Here is an 18,302-nt window from a genome sequence, read left to right on the forward strand (position 1 = left end):
TGAAAATAAGACAAAGATGATATAAAGCGACATAGTCCTTTATTTACGTCTGAGTGTTACTAGAGGAACAGCAGCAGCAAAAACAGAGAGTCCAAACGTACACAAAGCTAAGTAGTACACACAAAAAGCACAAAAGGGCCCAAGAACTGAAAACAATGATGTAATCTTTAATGGATTGAGTCCTTTCCATTAAAGATTGCATCATTGTTTCCAATTCTTGGGCCCTTTTGTGCTTTTTTTTGTGTGTTACTAGAGGAAGGAATGATTGAATTAATAGTAGAGGAATGATATCCAAAAGAAATCCTCTCGGCACCATGACGCACATGAATGATTTAGAGGAGAGCCGCTTGAGCCATTGTGAACCAATAGTAGTCAAGGAAAGTTTTCCAAAGTCTTCAATCAATGCTCAAGTACAGCATCTAATATAATAAAACGCACCCTCAACGTTCTGAGGACAACGTTCTGTGAAGCCATGAAGCCATCTGACGTCACTCCCAGGCTGAAGGGTTCATGGATTTGTGGTGTGAAGCCTTCAAGCCAGCCAGCCGTCTCTGCCCTGCCCTCGCCTCAAACCAAACAAATCCGGAAGCGAAGCATCAGGGAAGGAGGCGGCGCTCCCGACGTCTAGCCTTCCCTTCGCTGTGTTCCGCCTTCAGGCGGAACACAGCGAAGGGAAAGCTAGACGTCGGGAGCGCCGCCTCCTTCCCTGACGCTTCGCTGCACGAACCGCCACGGAGGTAAAGTTAAAAAGAAGAAAAAAAAAAAAAAGGGATGCATGGATGCGAAGGGGGGGGATGCATTGATGCGAAGGGGGGGCATGGATGCGAAGGGGGGGGAGAAGAGGGCGGGCCAGGCTGGGACATGGGAGAGAGAGGAGCATGGATGCGAGGGGGGGTCATGGAAGGGAGAGAGGGGACTTGCTGGAAAAGGATGAATGGAGGCGGCAGGGGACAGAGGAGCATGGATGGGCATGGATTGGGAGGGCAGGGCTCAGGGAGAGAGGGGAATTACTGGAAATGGATGAATGGAGGGGGCAGGGGACAGAGGAGCATGGATGGGCATGGATTGGGAGGGCAGGACTAAGGGAGAGAGGGAAATTGCTGGATAGGGATGAATAGAGGGGACAGATGGGCATGGATGGATATGGATTGCAGGGCAGGCCTCAGGGAGAGAGGGCAATTGCTGGATAGGGAAAAATGGAGGGGCCAGGTGACAGATGAGCATGGATTGGAAGGGCAGGACTCAGGGAGAGGGAAATTGCTGGATAGGGATGAATGGAGGGGACAGATGGGCATGGATGGATATGGATTGCAGGGCAGGCCTCAGGCAGAGAGGGGAAATGCTGGATAGGGAAACATGGAGGGGCCAGGTGACAGAGGAGCATGGATGGGCATGGATTGGAAGGGCAGGACTCAGGAAGAGGGGAATTGCTGGATAGGGATGAATGGAGGGGACAGATGGGCATGGATGGATATGGATTGCAGGACAGGCCTCAGGCAGAGAGGGGAAATGCTGGATAGGGAAAAATGGAGGGGCCAGGTGACAGAGGAGCATGGATGGGCATGGATTGGAAGGGCAGGACTCAGGGAGAGGGGAATTGCTGGATAGGGATGAATGGAGGGGACAGATGGGCATGGATGGATATGGATTGCAGGGCAGGCCTCAGGCAGAGAGGGGAAATGCTGGATAGGGATGAATGGAGGGGGCAGGTGACAGAGAAACATGGATGGCCATGGATTGGGAGGGCAGGGCTCAGGGAGAGAGGGGAATTACTGGAAATGGATGAATGGAGGGGGCAGGGGACAGAGGAGCATGGATGGGCATGGATTGGGAGGGCAGGACTAAGGGAGAGAGGGAAATTGCTGGATAGGGATGAATAGAGGGGACAGATGGGCATGGATGGATATGGATTGCAGGGCAGGCCTCAGGGAGAGAGGGCAATTGCTGGATAGGGAAAAATGGAGGGGCCAGGTGACAGATGAGCATGGATTGGAAGGGCAGGACTCAGGGAGAGGGAAATTGCTGGATAGGGATGAATGGAGGGGACAGATGGGCATGGATGGATATGGATTGCAGGGCAGGCCTCAGGCAGAGAGGGGAAATGCTGGATAGGGAAACATGGAGGGGCCAGGTGACAGAGGAGCATGGATGGGCATGGATTGGAAGGGCAGGACTCAGGAAGAGGGGAATTGCTGGATAGGGATGAATGGAGGGGACAGATGGGCATGGATGGATATGGATTGCAGGACAGGCCTCAGGCAGAGAGGGGAAATGCTGGATAGGGAAAAAATGGAGGGGCCAGGTGACAGAGGAGCATGGATGGGCATGGATTGGAAGGGCAGGACTCAGGGAGAGGGGAATTGCTGGATAGGGATGAATGGAGGGGACAGATGGGCATGGATGGATATGGATTGCAGGGCAGGCCTCAGGCAGAGAGTGGAAATGCTGGATAGGGATGAATGGAGGGGGCAGGTGACAGAGAAACATGGATGGCCATGGATTGGGAGGGCAGGGCTCAGGGAGAGAGGGGAATTGCTGGAAAAGGATGAATGGAGGGGGCAGGGGACAGATGGCCATGGATTGGGAGGGCACAGCTCACACTCTCTCTCATATACAATGTCTTTCTGACTCTCACTCTCACACACTCTGTCTCACACTGTATCACATTCACTCTCTATGTGCCACACAGTCACTCACACACTCGCTTGGTCTCATACACTCACTCTCACAGATAATCTGTGTCTCACACACACTCTCTCGCCCACACACACACACTCTCTCTCACACTGTGTCTCACATACACACTTGCACACACTCTCATTCTCACACACACACTCTCTCACAAACACACTCACACCCAGACTCACTCTCTCTCTCACACACTCACACTTTCACTCTGACTCTCAAACATTCACTCTCACATACACTCTCCCAAACATACACACTCCAAGGAAAACCTTGCTAGCGCCCATTTCATTTGTGTCAGAAATGGGCCTTTTTTACTAGTATTGTGATAATATACATCTCAGTGTTGCAATAGGTTAACAGTATTTTACATCAGTCAGTTCCAAAGCAAGATAGATATTCCTCGTAAAGATTCACAGAGACCTCTAGTTTGAATTGCTTCTATATAGGATCATATATCAATGAAAAATAAAGTCCAGCTATTCAAAACAGATAATCATTAAAATCTTCCAACAGAATGTATATTAAAAGATGTGTGTCTAAAATATTGTTTAGATAATAAACACAGACCACATGTTGAGTCCGAGTGCTCTTCTTAGACTGCTAGAAATGATTCATCTTTCTCTCCTGAGATAGTTGCCATCATACCGATAATGCATGTTGTTGCATCCTAATGGCAGTGAAATGGATGCCAGAAAACCGGATATAGTAGTAAAAGTGAAAAACATCAGAATGGCATTGATTATAGACGTGCCAGTTCCATGCAATTTCTCAGTGAATCACATGGAGAGAGGGAAGATCCTCAAGTACCAAAACATGCAGTCTGAAATTAAGAAAATGCGACCGAAAAATGCAGAAATATTTTTAATCGGTTTGGGAGCCACATGCTTGATCAAAAAGAACTTCCAAACACACCTGGAGAAGTTTCCTATACGTGTTGCATCTTATGAACTCCAGAAAGTAGCTTTCTTTGGCACAAGGCAAATACTATGGCGACTGTTAGCAGTAAATTTGAGAGACTGAGATCATACTCCACATGCCCTGGCTTAGGAATGAGGTTTATTCTTGTCATGGTATGCACAAAACTGCCCCAATTGAAGAAATTGCTGCAGAAAAAGTAGAAAAAGCATTGCAATATAGATGTCTAGCACATTTCATCTTATGTTTGTCTATATACTTTTGTAGTTTTTCTGGATCTACATAGAGGTAGCTTTGTTAGCATAACTCACAAGAATACCAAATCCAGCAATTTTCTAGCAAAATGGTCTCTGTTCAGAGGAGCTCTCAACCATGTTCCTCAAGGACCAGACCCCAGTCAGATTTTCAACAAATATGCTAATATGGAACCAGTACATGCAAATTAGTCTCATCCATATTCATTGTGTAGAGCTTGAGAACCCGACTGGGTTGTGGACCTTGAGGAATGTGGTTGTCCTCTTTTGTGTTAGGTATTGATACAATTTCGCGATGTCAACTTCAAAAAGCAGCACTTCTTGTTACAAACCACATCCTATGGTGATACCTAAAAACATAAGAATAGCCATACTGGGTCAGACCAATGTTCCATGTAGTCAGTATCCTGTGGCCAATCCAGGTCACAAGTACTTGGCAGAAACCTAAATAGTAGCAATAGTCCAAGCAACCATTCTTAGAGCATCCAGAGGCTTTCCCATGTCTGCCTCAATAGTACACTATGAACCTTTCCTCCAGGAACTTTTCTAAACCTTTTTTTAAACCAGATACCCTAACCACTATGACCACATACTCCGGCAGCGAGTTCCAGAACTATTCTTTGAGTGAAAAAATATTGCCTCCTATTTGTTTTAAATGTATTTCCATGTAACTTCATTGAGTGTCCTCTAGTCTCTGTTCTTTAAGAGCAAAAAAAAAAATCGATTCACTTCTACTCATTCTACACCATTCAGGATTTTGTATTACTCAATCATATCTCCCCTTAGCCGTCTCTTTTCCATCCTATCCTCTGTAGCCTTTCCTGATATGAGAGGAGTTCTTTTCTATCATGTTGGTTGCTCTTCTTTGAACCGATACCTAGATATAAACATTCAGTCTCTAAAATTTGGTAGACTGTGTATAGAATTACATAATAATAATAAAGTTGAGCAGAAATATGTTTGAATTTGGCAGTTAACGTGACAGATAAGTTTATTATTGAAATTCTAATTTTTAGCTTCATCATTATCTGAAGAATGTCTACTTTAAGAACAATCTGGATGAAGAGATCTTTTTTACTGAGAACAGAGACCTGAATACTGGCTACAATATTATCAATATCGTCTATTTACCCAATGGAGTACTGCATCGTGAAATTGTTGGAAGTTATAATCCTTATGCTTCCCAAGGGCAGAATTTCATCATCAATGAGGAGGCGATTGTATGGGAGAGTACATTCACCCAGGTCAGATTTAAGAAACATTAGAGAAAGAGGGAAGGCACTGGACCATGTTGAATCATGCATGTTTTTTTTAAACTCCAGCTATGAAACTGGATTATCACAATTTACACGATGCAAAAATAACAGAGTAGTAGACCTTGCAAATACGTTTTAATTGATAAAAGCATGAATGTATATGTTTAGAGAAAGCTGAGAAGAAGAACTATTCTGGAAGAGGATATTAGAAATGGGCAAAAAGACACTACATAAGAAAGAAGGCGGACAATTTTCAAACTGATTTAGTTGTCTAAGTAAAGGCTTACAGGGTCTTTTACTAAGGGGCACTAGCTTTTGTAGCTCGTGCAACAAATCAGCTGCTAATAAACGCTATTTAAACACTCACCCTTCACAGCTTGACAATGCCCCAACTTAACCTTACCTAATCTAACCCTCCTTCCAGAACCAGAGATTTTTGAGAGGACTTGGTGAAAAGGAAGAGGACTACTAGACTACCAGGAAATGTGTGGGAGGGGTGGAAGAGAGGTGGGAGGGCCACTCAACCACCACAGTGACTTTTTTAATATGAAGAGGAGGGGGTTGAATATGTGGGAGAGGGGTGGGTGCTGTTAAACACCAGAAATATGTATGGTGGGGTGATAAGAGGTATCTGATTGGAGGGAAGAGGTGATATTAAGGTTATGTTTGTAAATAATGGTTCCCCCCCCCCCCCCCCCCCCCATTCATAGAGAGGAATATTAGAGGTTAAATGTTAGTAAAAGTAAATAAGATGGAAAATTACTAAATGCTGTCTTTACCAGATGCAGGGAAATTTTATTAGAAATAAACATGTTTAAAGAGACTGAGCATACAGATGATGCATGGAATAATGTATGATAGTTCTGCATTCCTATAAATGTTAGATTTTTACTGGAACCACTACAAGCAGTTTCGGAAAGTACCCTGAACTTGCAGATGTAAGCAGAATATAATCTATCTAATGATTTTTCAAAGTTTCTGTCCCATGATTTGTGATGTAACTAGTTAATTTGTGACCTACTGCATTCTTAATAAAAGAGCACAAGGCCTGGGAGATTTTGAGACAGTTCTGGGTGGCCTCACTGCCATTATGTGAGACTCTCTGTTCTCTCTCCCAAAGGCCTTTGATCTATATTTTTTTTATTGATGGTGTGCCTCTGGATTTCTTTCCTTTGGCCTCCTAGAGATTGAAGTAAAGAGCTGGGTATTTGTCCTGCCCTGATGGGATCTTAGGCATTCAGGGGCTGATTAACAGGGCCATGCAAACACAGTAAGCGGGGTAAGCACCGCAGGAGGGCGCCGACCTCTGGAGGGCGCCACCGCGGTGCTTACCCTTGCTGCTTACCTCAGCTCCGCGCCGCCCTGGGGGCTTTAAATCTTTTATCTCCGACATCGCAGCAGCTGCGCAACATCAGTGAAAGCGCTGCCAACATCTCCAGCCTTCCCTTCGCGCTCATTCGTTCCCTCAGTGTCCCACCCTCGCAAGGAAATGATGTCAGAAGAAGGCGGGACACTGAGGGAATGAACGAGCGCGAAGGGAAGGCTGGAGATGTTGGCAGCTCTTTCACTGACGTTGCGCAGCTGCTGCCACGATGGAGGTAAATTTAAATTAAATACAAGAAACCAGACTCAGAGGGCGGGCAGATGGACATGGGAGGATGGATGGAGGAGGGAAGGGCAGAGAGGAGCATTGAAGGACAATGATGGACATGGATGGGAGGGCAGGGCCCAGGGAGAGGAGAAATTGCTGGAAATGGAGGGGAGGGGAGAGAGGAGAATTGCTAGATATGGATGGAGGAGGGAAGGGCAGAGAGGGACAAGGATGGACATGGATGGGAAGGCAGGGCCCAGGGAGAGAGGAGAAATTGCTGGACATGGAGGGGAGAGAGGAGACTTGCTGGATATGGATGGAGGTGAGGAAAGGGCAGAAAGGGACAAGGATGGACATGGATGGAGGGGAAGCGAGAGAGAAGAAATGCTGGGCATAGATGGAGGGAAGGGAAAAGAGAGGAGAGATGAGGGAAAAGGGAGAAAACCTGCACATGGATGGAGAAAATAGGCAGAAGCTGGATCCACTGGACAGTCTGCAGAGGATGGAGCTTTTACTTACAGATGTAGGGCAAGAAATGAAGAAGAAAGGAGGAAAGTAAAGAAATAAATAGAAAGGATGCCCTGGAAACGGAATTAAGAGGACAGATAGCAGCAGAATCAGGTACTGGGCCAGCATGATCAAGTCACCAGACAACAAAGGTAGAAAAAAATAATTTTATTTTCATTTTAGTGTTTGGAATATGTCCACTTTGAGAATTTACATCTGCTATCTTATTTTGCAATGTATAGCAATTTGTTTCTAAGAATATTGCTGACAATTCCTGTCAGTGTATCAAGTGGTGAGTGATTATTTTCATGGGGGGGGGGGGGGGGGGGGGGCGCCAACTGATAGTCTGCATGGGGGCACCAGAGACCCTAGGCACGGCCCTGCTGATTAATGCCACAGTATGCTTTAGAAGTCTACTTTCCTGTCAGTCATTGAGGCAATCTGATTCCATAAAAAGTAAGGATACTTACAAGAGTGTCTGAAACTCAGAAACTCTCCTGGCAAATGCAATGGCTACTAGAAGACTGTTTTTATAGTAAGTTCCTTAAGTGTAAATCTTGTAAGCTGTTCATACAGCACACTTTGCAAGGATTTGAGGGCCAGATTAAGATTCCATTCCATACAAACCATCTGCAAGGGACGATGGAGATAAATAATTCTTTTCAAAAAATAAACACCATCCAGGTGAGCAGCTACGGAAGAATTCTGCATCTTGTGAAACAAGCAAGTGCTGCCACCTGGATATTCAAAGAGGCCAGAGCTAATTCCATCTTCAGACCTTCATGAGGAAAAGCCAAAATATGAGCCATGGAAAAATTGGGGGAAAGCCCTGTCCATGCAGCAGCTCTCCACACTCTCACACAGGCAACTCATGAGGAATAGGAAAGAAATTATTTGCTTTAAATGGAGCCCTGAGAGAGCAGCCCATTGTGCTGTGCTAGCTGAAGTGGCTAGAGAACCTCTTTCAGAAAGATTGTACATTATTTGACAATAGCGTGTGCATACATGCGCCGTGGTGCATACATCAACAACTGCACATGTAACATATTATCAGGAAACAGTGTCCATTCTTTCTGAAATAGTCTGTCCTCTTTGCAAATAGTGCAGTATCTCAAAAGCAAGCACACTATTAATGTCATCACCTAAACCAAAACATAATAAACAACGATGCAAACAATATGGGAAATGAATCACAAAACACATTTTTTGAGCTGTCCATCCCTATTTCTGACTAAACCAAGACAGTTGAAGGGGAGGAGGAGGAGAATATCATGTAAATAACCTGTTGCTGTTAGCCTCTGCCCAATTCATGTTGCTGTTATAATTACTGTCCTTTATTGCTGAGAGAAAAATTAAGTAAAGTTGCTGGTTCAGAACTCTAACTTGGGACTGTACTGAATTATTGAAAGCATGAGTGAATATGAACAGCTTAGTAAGGAAGGGCCTTAATTTTATAAGTAACCTATAAAATAAGAAGAGTACACATGGTATTTCCATTTCAATCTGAATTTCACATTCCAGAGGCTTGATAGTAGGAGTTGTCCCATAGGTGGTCAGAAATGGAAAACTGCATTTTAGCAATCACAGGTGAATAATATTTTAAAAAATTAAAAAAAACCAATGTGATTGTTATATCAAATTACCCAGATTTTTCTTTCAATATTTAGACACCTCCTCAAGCCAAATGCAGTGAGAGCTGCCCTCCTGGCTTCATGAAATTAACAAGGGAAAGTGAGCCTATCTGCTGCTTCGACTGTATTCCGTGTCCACAGGGAGAGATCTCAAACCAAAGTGGTGAGTAATGTCATATGGCATGATGACTATGGGTTATTTGCTTTGGTGCTCATTCTCATAAGAGAAAAAAATGTCTCAAAAGCAGTACAAAAGGGCAGATGGAAGTTTTTCTCACTAAAACATCTAAATCAGAATCTTCAAAACTCAGAATTGCAACATTTTATTCTGCAATTCATCTAAATTGCAAGGGGGCATGTGGGAGGTGTGTTTTGAGTGGCAATTGGGAGGGCTTTAAATCTATATGTTTTTCTGCTATAATGGAACAGAAAAAATGTCTGGTACGGGCCCATCATGTAGGGTGACGGCAAGATGGCCACCAGACACCGCGTATGGTACTCATCAAAATACATAACTACCTACACAAGGAGGAAATTCTACGAGGGTACCGATAGAAGTGCGAATCCACGAAGTATGAAGGGAAGCTGATCAGAATCTTTCAAGATTATTCATCCGTTTTGCAGGACAAACGGAAGCAATTCAATCCCATTTGCCAGCGGTTACACGAGCAACAAATTAAATTCATGCTGCTGTACCCCACGATACTGAAAATCAAGCAGGGAAATGGATGGAAAGTGTTTATCACTGTAGCAGAAGCAAACGACTATGTGCAGCATTTAGAAAATAATCAGCTTAACGTGAAGACGGAGGATGCAGACACCTGAGGACTCCTTAAACACAAGTGTATCGGACATAAGAACTAATTTTTTGCAGGTATTTAGGGTGCAAAGTACCTTGGCACTGTAGGAGCTGGAGTTTCTGTGTTTGTTGACAGCGAGAGACGGAGGGGTCTTAAGCATGGAAGTGACCCCAAGCCCGTCAACAGAACGGGTGTTTTATGTTTTGGAAGGGTGAGGGGAAGGGGAGGGTAGAGAGGGCGATGGGGAGGGGGGTAGGTAAAGCTTCAGGATTTCATAAAGGTGAAGTGGGAGTTTATGCTGGAGTCACTACGTACAACACAAGGAATGCACGATTCCCCGGGGAGAAGGGCTTTGGGGACACCGAGAGTGTGTGGCATTGACAGGTGTGATATTAAACTTGACCACATAAGGTTCCAGTGCGCTTAATATCTTGAAATGTATCAGGTATCTCCTCGCCGATCAAAAGAACCAAGATAGTGACCCAACTGAAACGTCATAAAGCTTCCATTGCTTGCCTCCAGGAACATGCTAAACTCAAACAGCAGTGGGTGGGAGAGTGCTTCTACTCCTCCTCGGGAGTTAAAAGAAGTGGAGTAGTGATATTGATTAAGAAGGGCATTCTTTGTAATCCGAAGCTCATATACAAAGATCAGGAAGGCAGGGTGGTTCTGATTCAGCTGACTCTATGGGCAAAAACTGTATTTGTGCGCTGTATATGGCCCTAATGACCACTTCCCCTCTTTTTCCAATTTCTCATTTCTCTGGGCATGCAATACACCGATGCCCCCTGGGTGTGGGCGGGGGACTTCAATCAGACCATGGATCCAGAGGTAGATAGATCAGTAGGACAGCAGCGGGGTGACAGAAGGGGGGAGAGGGAGCTATCCACTCTATGCCAGTCTCTAGATTTAGTAGACCCTTGGAGGCTGTTTAATCCCTCCATGATAGATTATACCCACCAATCTAGAGTCCATCAGTCCTGGTCGAGACTGGACTACATATTAACACATCAATCTTTATTCTTTCGAGTTACACAAGCTGAGATTGGTCCAATGGAAAACACTGACAACTCCTTGATCTGGGCAGAAATGGTGTTCGCTGCCCCGGGGACATCGGGATACTTCTGGAGGTACCCTGCCTATCTCCACAAAGAAAATTTAAGGAATACATTCAAACCCAATGGGAGCAGTATGTAGCCAATAATCTTGATTCTTGTGATTCCCCAGTGGTTTTCTGGGAAGCATCCAAAGCTGTAATGCGGGGGGCTATTATTGCGTACACGAATGCTCGAGCAAAGAGGCTCTCAGCAGGAATAATTCAATTATAGCGCAGTTTACGTTCAGCCAAAGCGTGCTACTTGCAGAACCCATCCCAGGAAATGCGGGACCTTTGGTCCACCACCAGGGCTGCCCTAAATTCCCTAATCCACAAACAAACTCAAAAGAGATTAACAGTGAGAGGGTTCAATTACCATAGATATGGGAACAAACCGGGAAGGCTATTAGCCCAGATGGTGCGGGTGCGCAGCCAGCGGGAAATGATTACATCAGTGATTCCACCTAGTGGGGCTAGGATACACACCGCAGAAGGGATTACAAGGGTGTTTCATTCATACTTTTCCGAATTATATTCTGGGAAGGGAGAGTTCACTACCATGGCGGTGGAGGACTATCTGGTAGGCGCAGGTCTTCCTCACCTCCCTCCGTCTGTTGGGGAGAAGCTCTCGAAACTGTCACAGGCGCTGGAAATACAGAAGGCGCTGAGGTCGCTCTCACTGGGGTCTGCCCCAGGCCCAGATGGGTTCCTGGTGGAATATTATAAGACCCTACCGCCGCAGTTCAGTGGGGCACTTATTGAATATTTTGAGGAGGTGATAGAACGGGGAGGATTACCGTCGGGAGGTAATGAGGCACTAATTACCTTAATACCAAAACCAGGTAAGCCTAGTGATAGAGTGGAGTCATACAATCCTATCTCCCTCATAAATGTTGATCTCAAAATTCTGGCCCGAGTTTTGGCAGATCACTTAACACCCTGTATGAGCACTCTGATAGGAGATTACCAAGTGGGATTTATGAAAAATAGGAATTCAGTGCGTAACGTACAAAAGTACTCCTGGCCATCGCACAATGTCACGCACGGGACACTGAATTGCTGCTGGTTAGCTTAGACGCCGAAAAGGCGTTTGACAAAGTGTGGTGGTCATATCTCTTCCAGGTCTTAGACTACATAGGAATAGGGGGATGGTTTCTCGCAGCAGTTAAGGCCCTATACAGAGAACCAGTTGCTAAGCTCTTAATTAATGAGTCAAAGTCCCCTCTGTTGCAAATCAGAGCAGGAACTAGGCAAGGGTGCCCCCTCTCTCCACTATTGATTCTATTATATCTGGAGCCCCTCCTGCGTATCATAGAGGTAGATCCAGACATCGTAGAGGTTCGTCTTATAACACAATCGGTAAAGGTTTTATCCTTTGCAGATGATATATTTTTGACCCTGACCCACCCACAACAGTCCCTCTCCCGGGTATTAGCAGCTATTGATGAGTTTGGGATGTATTCGGGACTTGCTTTAAATTTCCAAAAATCTATAGCTCTTCCCTCTAAAGTAGAGATAACATCGGGATGGAAGGGACCCTTCGCGTTACAATGGGCCCAGGAGGAGGTGACATACCTGGGAGTGAGAATTCTAGTTGATCTTAACTCACTATATGAGCACAATATGTCACATTTGAAGGGAAGAGTGGCCCAGACCCTGCAGAGCTGGCGGGAACTGCCCATTTCCTTGATGGGTAGGGTAGCACTTTATAACATGGTCCTGTTTCCAGTCTGGATATATGCTTATCAACCCCCCCCCCCCCCCCCCCCCCATGTTTTTGACTGCTAGGGACGAACGATGGCTGAAGGCACAATTGAATTTGTTTCTGTGGCAAGGGAAACGGGCACGGATGACCCTTAATAGAGCCATCCTCCCAAGAGCCCAGGGGGGGTTGGGATTGATGGACCCCCATAGGTTCTCAGTGGCAAGCGGAATGCGTCACATGTTACTATGTTACTCTACATCTTGGATTGGTTCCGGGCTACCAACTACTTTTCCCTGACAGCAGATGAAACTAACTGGTTTGGGCCCTTGCATTTTGCTAATTGGCTTCATCAGGGGCAGGTGTGCCCTTCAAATCTAGGTATGGCTGCGCCCATATTTTACCCACTACGGCAACCATGGAGATGGCTCTGTAAATTCTTTAACTTAAATAAATCAGTTTCCCCCTTGTTATCTATACGAGGCAACCCCGAGTTCCCAGTGGGAGACACCTCTAGAACATTTCAAAAGTGGGCAGCCAAGGGTATTATTTATTTGAACCAGGTGGTATCAGACCAGGGAACGATTAAGTCCCTCTTAGAAATAAGCAGAGAGTTCCACTTGCGGGAGAGGGACACATTTGCCTTCATGCAATTAAGTCACTATGTGAACTCTTTACCTAGGAAAGATCTGACAGTTGAAGTTTGGGAATGTGTTAATGCAATGTTTGGGCTTGATGCACAGTTACGGGTGCCCTTGAGATACTTCCATGCACACTTGCGGGAGCATTCACAATCAACAGACTTCATTCGGGACGAGGGAGTTGAGTATACAAGTATCCAACCGACATTAACTAGCACCTACAAAATGACCGAAACTGTCAGCTGGGGGGAAATACAGTACAAATTTGTTCTTCGTCTTCATGTTTCGCCAAGGAGAGCCTACAGGGCCACCTTGCGTGAATCGGACTGCTGCCCTAAGTGTGGGAAAGAAAATGCTCATTTGAGCCATATGTTCTGGTTTTGCTCAGGCATGCAGAAGTTCTGGAAGGATTTGTCGTCGCATGTCTCTGCTATGTGGGGAGCGAGATGGAATCCAACTCCAAAACAGTTGTTTGGTGACTACAACATAAAGGAGCGGGCAAGGCCCGGTTTACGTTTGTTTCTGCACAAAGCTATGTTGATGGGGAAAAAAGTGACTTTGCAAAACTGGTTGAATTCCCCACAGTAATGCAGTGGCGTTCCTCAATGATCTACATGTGCTCACTTGAACACAGTGGTATTGCTGACCTAGCAGGTTCTAAGGGAGATAATTTCTGTACGGTTTGGGCACCATTTTGGGACACCTTGACTCCAGTAGCCTGTAGCAGAATTTTGAATTCCTGCAGAGGGGTAGGGATGGAGGGGGGGTGGGTGGGTTGGAAAGATAGGGTGGGAGGGAGGAGGGTGGGGGACAAGGGGTTAAAATTCTATAAACTGTTGTATACCTGTTATTGATAAAAGACAGAGGACATGCCATGTTGTACATTGAATTGTATCAAAGTTGAATCTGTCTGGTTACTTTGAATCTACGTTAATAAACAAGAAGTTAAAAAAAATATTCTATTATGTATTGTTTTGACACTAACCGCCTGATAATTGAAAGTGATGGGTGCCCATATTTCGGCCCAAATCGGGAGATGGGCACCCATCTCGCAAAGGCGCCCAAATCGGTATAATCAAAAGCCGATTTTGGGCGCCTTCAACTGCACTCCACCGCGGAAATGGCCAAAGTTGACAGGGGGTGTCGGAGTCATGGTGAAGGCGGGACTGGGCATGGTTATCGGCCGAACAGAAATGGGAAAAATAATAGGCATTTTTAGTGAGAATTTAGGACACTTTTTTGGACCCTTTTTTTCACAAACAAGTCCTAGAAAAGTGCCCTAAATGGCCAGATGACCACCGGAGGGAATCGGGGATGACCTCCCCTGACTCCCCCAGTGGTCACTAACCCCCCTCCCACCAAAAAAAAAACAACTTTTAAAACTTATTATTTCCAGCCTGTATGCCAGCCTCAAATGTCATACCCAGCTCCCTGACAGCAGTATTATTATTATTATTTATTGCATTTGTATCCCACATTTTCCCACCTCTTTGCAGGCTCAATGCGGCTTACAATACATGTGAGTAATAGAAAATATATAAGAAGATTAACATTTGGTGTTACAAGAGGATCTTGAGTAACATGATAATGATAAAACATGGTAGTAGTGTGTCAAGCAATTATTGTAAGACAATTCTGTATGTGTGTGTAGGAATTCACATTTGTTGCTCTTTATGGTATGCCTTGTTAAAAAGATGGGTCTTCAGTAGTTGGTTAGTTCGTAGATCGTTCTTATGTTGCGTGACAGCGCGTTCCAGAATTGTGTACCCAGATAGGAAAAGGTCGACGCGTAGGCTAACTTGTATTTTAGTCCTTTGCAGTTGGGGAAGTGAAGATTAAGGAATGTGCGGGATGATTTTTTAGCATTCCTAGGTGGTAGGTCTATCAGGTCAGACATGTAGGCTGGGGCCTCTCCGTGAATGATAACTTGTGAACTAGGGTACATATTTTGAACGTGATGCGTTCTTTAAGTGGGAGCCAGTGTAGCTTTTCTCGTAGGGGTTTAGCACTTTCATATTTTGTTTTACCAAATATGGGACTAGCTGCAGTGTTCTGAGCTGTCTGAAGTTTCTTGATTATTTGTTCTTTGCAACCGGCGTAGAGTGTGTTGCAGTAGTCTAGATGGCTGAGTACCATTGATTGTGCAAGGTAGCGGAAGATGGTCCTTGGAAAGAAAGGTCTTACTCTTTTTACTTACTCTTTTTAATTTCCACATTGAGTGGAACATTTTCTTGGTTGTGTTTTTCGCGTGATTCTCAAGTGTTAGGTGTCGATCAATGGTAACTCCAAGAAATTTTAGGGTGTCCGAAATTGGAAGATTCAGTTGTGGTGTGCTAATGGTGGTGAATTTGTATGCAGGGCCCTGGAGCAGTTGTTAGTGGGTGCAGTGGACTTCAGGCAGGCGGACCCAGGCCCATTCCCCCCTACCTGTTACACTTGTGCTGGTTAATGCTGAGCCCTCCAACCCCCCCCCCCCAAAACCCACTGTACCCACATGTAGGTGCCCCCTTCACCCCTTAGGGCTATGGTAATGGTGTAGACTTGTGAGCAGTGGGTTTTGGGGGGATTTGGGGGGCTCAGCACACAAGGGAAGGGTGCTATGCATCTGGGAGCTCTTTTACTGTTTTTTTTTTTAATTTGTAAAAATGCCCCCTAGGGTGCCCAGTTGGTGTCCTGGCATGTGAGGGGGACCAGTGCACTACGAATCCTGGCCCCTCCCATGACCCAAATCCTTGGATTTATTCATTTTTGAGCTGGGCGCCTTCTGTTTCCATTATCGCTGAAAACCGATAGCACCCAGCTGAAAAACGCCCAACTCCTAGGCATTTGCCCCTCACAACCCGTATTATCGAAAAAAAGATGGGCGCCCATCTTTTTTCGAAAATACGTTTTGTCCTGCCCACGGAAATAGGCACCCATGGAGATGGGCGTTCGCGTTCGATTATGCCCCTCCATGTATACTATGCCATACTTTGTATATTATTTGAATATTTTTACTGCTGTAATCGTCTATTACTCATGTTTGATTTAATCTTACTGTACAATGCCTTGAGTGAATTCCTTCAAAAAGGCAGTAAATACCCGTGCTTTTTTCTAGGCATGTTCTATAAACATGTGCATGTAAATTCCAACATGCGCACCCAAAATGGGGTTGCGGTTAAAGAATTCAGGCCTACGCGAGTAGATACAGGCAGAGGCATTTACACCAGCTTTTCACTGGTATAAATGGTCGCACCTAATTCTGTGCACATCCAACCAGCCTAAGCATATTCTAAAAACAGTGTTTGAATTTAGGTGCGGGTTATAGAATGCACTTAGGCGCGTCCATCGGATGAGCCTAGATATAGCACATCATATATAGAATCAGGTCCAAAGCTTAAAGTTTTGTATAATAGATTCTGTACCAGGAACTGCAACTACATTTAGGGGTGACCATTTACACCAACAAAAAAAAGCTTGTTATAATTCCCCGTGCCTAAATTAGGGATGGATCCTCTTTATTGCATAAAAAGGTGCATCAATAAAAGGGACGTCTCCTAACTGCCCATGACCCTCCCATGGCCAGCAACTCCCCCTTTTTGGATCCACTAACCAGTGAATGCCATTGAATATCAGCAGATAGCCCTGCACAAATGAATTGTCAGAAGCCATTTGCAGTTGGTTAAATCATTGTGAATACTGGTCTTACAGTGTTAATGTTGCTCACTTTCTAGCAAATAGATGAAAAACAAAAGAAAGAAAAAGAGTAGCATATAAAGAAAACAATAGCAGCTATCTGTTTTTTTTACGTAGTGAGATGAGTTGAAATTATTCTTGGCAAAGTGTCTGTCTACTGTACATGCTGATTCTGATTGTAACTGGTTGATGGACATCAAAACTACATCACCGTTGTGAACTTCAGGATATTATAGAGAAACTCTACTGCTGTAGGTTGAAGTATAGAGAATTAATTTAATGTTCATGCACTATCCCAAAATCAATGCTGTTTATGAGATATTGAGACTATATTCATCTTCTTCAGATATGAACAACTGTATGAAATGTCAAGAGGACCATTGGTCCAATCACAAGAGAGACACCTGCATCCCAAAACTGATAATTTTCCTGTCCTATGAAGAAGCTCTAGGGATGGCTTTGACTACCAGCAGCATTATCTTCTCTCTTATCAATACAATCATTCTGGGAATCTTCATTCATTACCGAGACACACCTATTGTGAGATCCAATAACCGGGGCATCAGCTATATCCTCCTCATCTCCCTTATGATCTGCTTTCTATGCTCCTTGATATTCATTGGACGTCCTGACCCTGTGACCTGCATTCTCCGCCACACCACCTTTGGGATGACTTTCTCTATCTCACTCTCTTCCATACTGGCAAAAACCATCACTGTGATTATGGCCTTTCATGCAACCAAGCCTGGAAGCAAGCTCCGGAAATGGATGGGTTCTAGGATCTCATATACTATAATACTTTCCTGCTCTCTTTTTCAATTTATTCTCTGTCTCATCTGGTTGTTTTCTGCTCCCCCATTCCCATATCATAATATGCAATCAGAGATTGGGGCAATACTAATTGAATGTAATGAAGGGTCAATGATTGCATTTTATTGTGTTCTGGGTTTCCTAGGATTTCTGGCTTCTATCAGCTTCATCACTGCATTCTTATCAAGAAATCTACCTGACAGTTTCAATGAGGCCAAGTACATTACTTTCAGCATGTTGGTGTTCTGCAGTGTTTGGATAACTTTTATCCCAACATATCTGAGCACAAGAGGAAAATACATGGTAGCAGTGGAGATATTTGCCATACAAGCTTCCAGTGCTGGACTGCTGGGATGTATCTTTATGCCCAAATGTTGCAGTATCCTATTGAGGCCCGATATGAATAGTAGGAAATACCTAACAAAAAAACCCTGAAATGAATGTTTTGCTTTTTTATTAATTCTGTGCAAGTTCAAGCTATGCTCATTCAAATTTGTGGAATTAGCTTTGATTTGGATATTTAATTCATATACCCTCCTCCCCCCCATTTACTAGTCACACAGTGTGGGCTTAGTAAACAGGGGGGACAATAATTAATGATCAGGTTTATATATATATATATATATATATAGAGAGAGAGAGAGAGAGAGAGAGAGAGAGAGAGAGAGAGAGAGAGAGAGAGAGAGAGAGAGAGGGAGGGAGGGAGGGAGAGAGAGAGAGAGGGAGATCAAAATCT

At 44.6% G+C, this 18,302-nt stretch overlaps 1 protein-coding gene across 1 annotated transcript; it reads left to right on the forward strand.

The window, feature by feature from the left end:
• Positions 1 to 314: 314 nt before the first annotated feature.
• LOC115464416 (vomeronasal type-2 receptor 26-like) lies at positions 315 to 18,001 on the forward strand. Its single transcript, XM_030194798.1, has 4 exons — positions 315 to 410; positions 4,874 to 5,101; positions 8,879 to 9,005; positions 17,103 to 18,001. Exons 1-4 carry the CDS (start codon positions 315 to 317, stop codon positions 17,999 to 18,001), a joined length of 1,350 nt encoding a protein of 449 aa, XP_030050658.1.
• The last annotated feature ends 301 nt before the right edge of the window (positions 18,002 to 18,302 follow it).

This window comes from Microcaecilia unicolor, chromosome 3 (genome assembly GCF_901765095.1).
Source record: "Microcaecilia unicolor chromosome 3, aMicUni1.1, whole genome shotgun sequence".
Lineage (NCBI taxonomy): Eukaryota > Metazoa > Chordata > Amphibia > Gymnophiona > Siphonopidae > Microcaecilia > Microcaecilia unicolor.

Bases quoted from the DNA above. Each gene is read 5' to 3' on its own strand.
- LOC115464416 (XM_030194798.1), top strand. From the start codon at position 315: ATGACGCACATGAATGATTTAGAGGAGAGCCGCTTGAGCCATTGTGAA. The intron at 5,102-8,878 runs GTCAGATTTAAG...TTCAATATTTAG, and splicing joins GGGAGAGTACATTCACCCAG to ACACCTCCTCAAGCCAAATG. The intron at 9,006-17,102 runs GTGAGTAATGTC...CATCTTCTTCAG, and splicing joins AGAGATCTCAAACCAAAGTG to ATATGAACAACTGTATGAAA.